The sequence below is a fragment of the Chaetodon trifascialis genome, chromosome 18 (genome assembly GCF_039877785.1).
Source record: "Chaetodon trifascialis isolate fChaTrf1 chromosome 18, fChaTrf1.hap1, whole genome shotgun sequence".
NCBI classification, from domain to species: domain Eukaryota; kingdom Metazoa; phylum Chordata; class Actinopteri; order Chaetodontiformes; family Chaetodontidae; genus Chaetodon; species Chaetodon trifascialis.
Window position 1 is genome coordinate 23,155,001 of NC_092073.1, and position 3,199 is coordinate 23,158,199.

The following is a 3,199-nucleotide window of genomic DNA, read 5'->3' on the forward strand; positions in this document are numbered from 1 at the left end:
GTGGCAGCAGCTTACCAGATGGTGATGGAGGAGGTGAGGTTGGACTCAATGATGGCTGTGTAGAAGTGCACCATCATTGTCTTTGGCAGACTGAATTTCTTCAGCTGCCGTAGGAAGTACATCCTCTGCTGTGCTTTCTTGATGAGGGAGCTGATGTTCAGCTCCCACTTGAGGTCCTGGGAGATGATGGTTCCCAGGAAGTGGAAGGACTCCACAGTGTCAATAGTGGAGTCACAGAGGGTGATGGGGGCAGGTGAGGCTGAGTTTTTCCTAAAGTCCACAACCATCTCCACTGTCTTTAGAGCATTGAGCTCTAGGTTGTTCTGGTTGCACCAGGTCACCAGATGGTCAACCTCCCACCTGTAGGCGGACTCGTCTCCATCAGAGATGAGTCTGATGAGAGTGGTGTCGTCCGCAAACCTCAGGAGCTTGACAGACTGATGACTGGAGGTGCAGCTGTTGGTGTACAGGGAGAAGAGAAGAGCAGAGGAGAAAGAACGCAGCCCTGAGGGGATCCGGTGCTGACGGTCTTTGAGTCAGAGACGTGTTTCCCCAGCTTCACGCACTGTTTCCTGTCAGACAGGAAGTCTGTGATCCACCTGCAGGTGGAGTCCGGCACGCTCAGCTGGGAGAGCTTCTCCTGAAGCAGGGTTGGGATGATGGTGTTAAAGGCAGAGCTGAAGTCCACAAACAGGATCCTGGCGTAGGTTCCTGCGGAGTCCAGGTGCTAGAGGGTGAGGTGGAGGGCCAGGTTGACCGCGTCATCTACAGACCTGTTGGCTCTGTAGGCAAACTGCAGGGGGTCCAGGAGAGGGTCGGTGATGTCTCTGATGTGTGAGAGCACAAGGCGCTCGAAGGACTTCACGACCACAGTGGTCAGGGCGACGGGTCTAAAGTCGTTAAGTCCTGTGGTCCTTGGCTTTTTGGAAACTGGGATGATGGTTGAGGACTTGACGCAGGCTGGCACGTGACATGTCTCCAGTGAGGTGTTAAAAATGTCTGTGAACACTGGAGACAGCTGATCAGCACAGTGCTTCAAGGCCGATGGGGAGACAGAATCTGGTCCAGCTGCTTTCCGGGGGTTCTGTCTCCTGAAGAGTTTGTTGACATCTCTCTCATGGATGGAAAGAGTCATCACTGGGGTGGGTGGGGGGGCCTTTAAGGTGGGCATTGGTGGAGGTGACTGGAGCAGGAGCTATTGGGAGGTGTTGTGGGGGATGGTTGCTGGACTGTCCCTTTGCCTTTCAAAGCGGCAGTAGAACTCATTCAGGTCGTTGGCTAGGCGTCGATCGTTGATGGAGTGGGGGGGGGGGGGGGGGGGGGGGGCTTTAGGCTTGTAGTTGGTGATTTGCCTAAGCCCTTTCCAGACAGACGCAGAGTCATTGGCTGAGAAGTGGTGTTGGAGCTTCTCAGAGTACAGCCGTTTAGCCTCTTTCACCGCCTTGCTAAACTTGTACTTCGCCTCTCTGAATCTGTCCTTGTCCCCACTCCTGAAGGCCTCTTCCTTTGCCAGCCTTAGCTGTCTGAGTTTGGCTGTGAACCAGGGTTTGTCCTTGTTGTAACTCACCCTGGTGCCTGATGGGACACAGCAGTCCTCACAGAAGCTGATGCAGGACGTCACAGCCTCTGTGTACTCATCCAGACTGTTGGTAGCAGTCCTGAACACATCCCAGTCAGTAGAGTCCAAACACGCCTGGAGATCCTCCACAACCTCACTGCTCCACTTCCTTGATGTCCTCACTACAGGTTTGCAGAGCTTTAGTTTCTGCCTGTACGTAGGAATCAGGTGGACCATGACGTGGTCGGAGTGGCCGAGTGGCCGAGTGGGTGACGGCGTGATAAGCATCCCTGACTGTGGTGTAACAGTGATCCAGAATATTCTCCTCTCTGGTCGGGCATTTAATAAACTGTCTGTATTTGGGGAGTTCGTGAGTGAGGTTACCTTTGTTTAAGTCGCCAAGGACAATAACTAAAGAGTCCGGATTGGTCCGCTCCACGCAGTATCTGGTCTGCGAGCGCGCGCTGTGCGTCCTGCACGTTGGCCTGCGGCGAATGAATGAGGCGAACTCACGGCGTGAATAAAAGGGCTTACAGTTTATGAGAAAAGATTCCAGGTCAGGAGAACAGTGCTGCTGGATCACTGTCACGTTGTTGCACCAACCACTGTTGACGTAGAAACAGATTCCTCCACCTTTAGTTTTGCCAGAAAGTTCCGAGTCTCTGTCCGCGCGGAGAGTTGGAAGCCAGCCAGCTGCAGCGCAGAGTCCGGGATTAGTCCGTAGGTCCACGTTTCGATGAACCGCAGATGAGGAAAAGTCTCCGTTTTTACCCGACAGCAGTTGTAATTCCTCCATTTTGTTGGGCAGTGAACGCACGTTAGAAAGAAATATTCCAGGTAACACTGTGCGTAGTCCGCGCTGGCGGAGACGTACGAGCGCGCCGGCCCGTTTACCTCTCCTCCGGCGTTTCACTGCGTGAGCAGAGGTGAGCGCACCTTTGACCAGAATGTCCAAAATTTCCACTGCTGGGAGCAGAAAATTAGGAAATCGATCCACTGGTGTTGTAGCCCTGATGTTCATGAGCTCATCTCTGGTGAAAGAGCTCCGGGTACCGTCGCAAAAAACAGAATTAACACACAAAACAAAACAAAACAAAACAGTGCGCACCAACACACCGCGGCAGCCGTCTGTGGCGCCATCTTGCTTGAATTCACATGTCACATGAATCCTTGATCAATTCTCTGATGAAAGCCATTTCTGAAGCTCTAAACACACAAACTGCTGCTGCTGTCCATAATGAGGAGCTGTGAAGTCTGTATCAGTCCTCTTAGATTAGATTACAGCTTTTCTATGTGACTGACAGCTGTCACAGCTGCTAAGATGAAGATGCCACCAATCATTTCTCTTCATGTCACAACAAGTTGGTTCAATTTAGGCTGCAAAGACATTTTAGTCACATTTTTAATCAAAAAACACAAAATCAAAACAATGAAAACATGAAATCAGCAGAAGAAGCTGAAAGTGAGTCGCAGAAATGAGTTAATAGCAGTTTTCTTACTTTGAGTCTGAGGGTCCAGGTTCATTACTGAAAGCTGGAGGTTGATCTTTGGACTGGTCACTCTTCAGAGACAGACAGCTGGACACTGGAGACTCTGCTCTGTCCTCCTCTTCCTCCACACAAACACTCATCTTCTGGTCTG

At 51.5% G+C, this 3,199-nt stretch overlaps 1 protein-coding gene across 1 annotated transcript in view; it reads right to left on the reverse strand.

The window, feature by feature from the left end:
- The window catches only part of LOC139346675 (protein NLRC3-like), an 8,996-nt gene extending 5,797 nt beyond the window's left edge, over positions 1-3,199 (reverse strand). Inside the window, exon 1 of the mRNA XM_070985882.1 lies at positions 3,058-3,199. Within this exon, the coding sequence (XP_070841983.1) occupies positions 3,058-3,188 (131 nt within the window). The 5' untranslated portion in view covers positions 3,189-3,199. The remainder of the gene's footprint in view (positions 1-3,057) is intronic.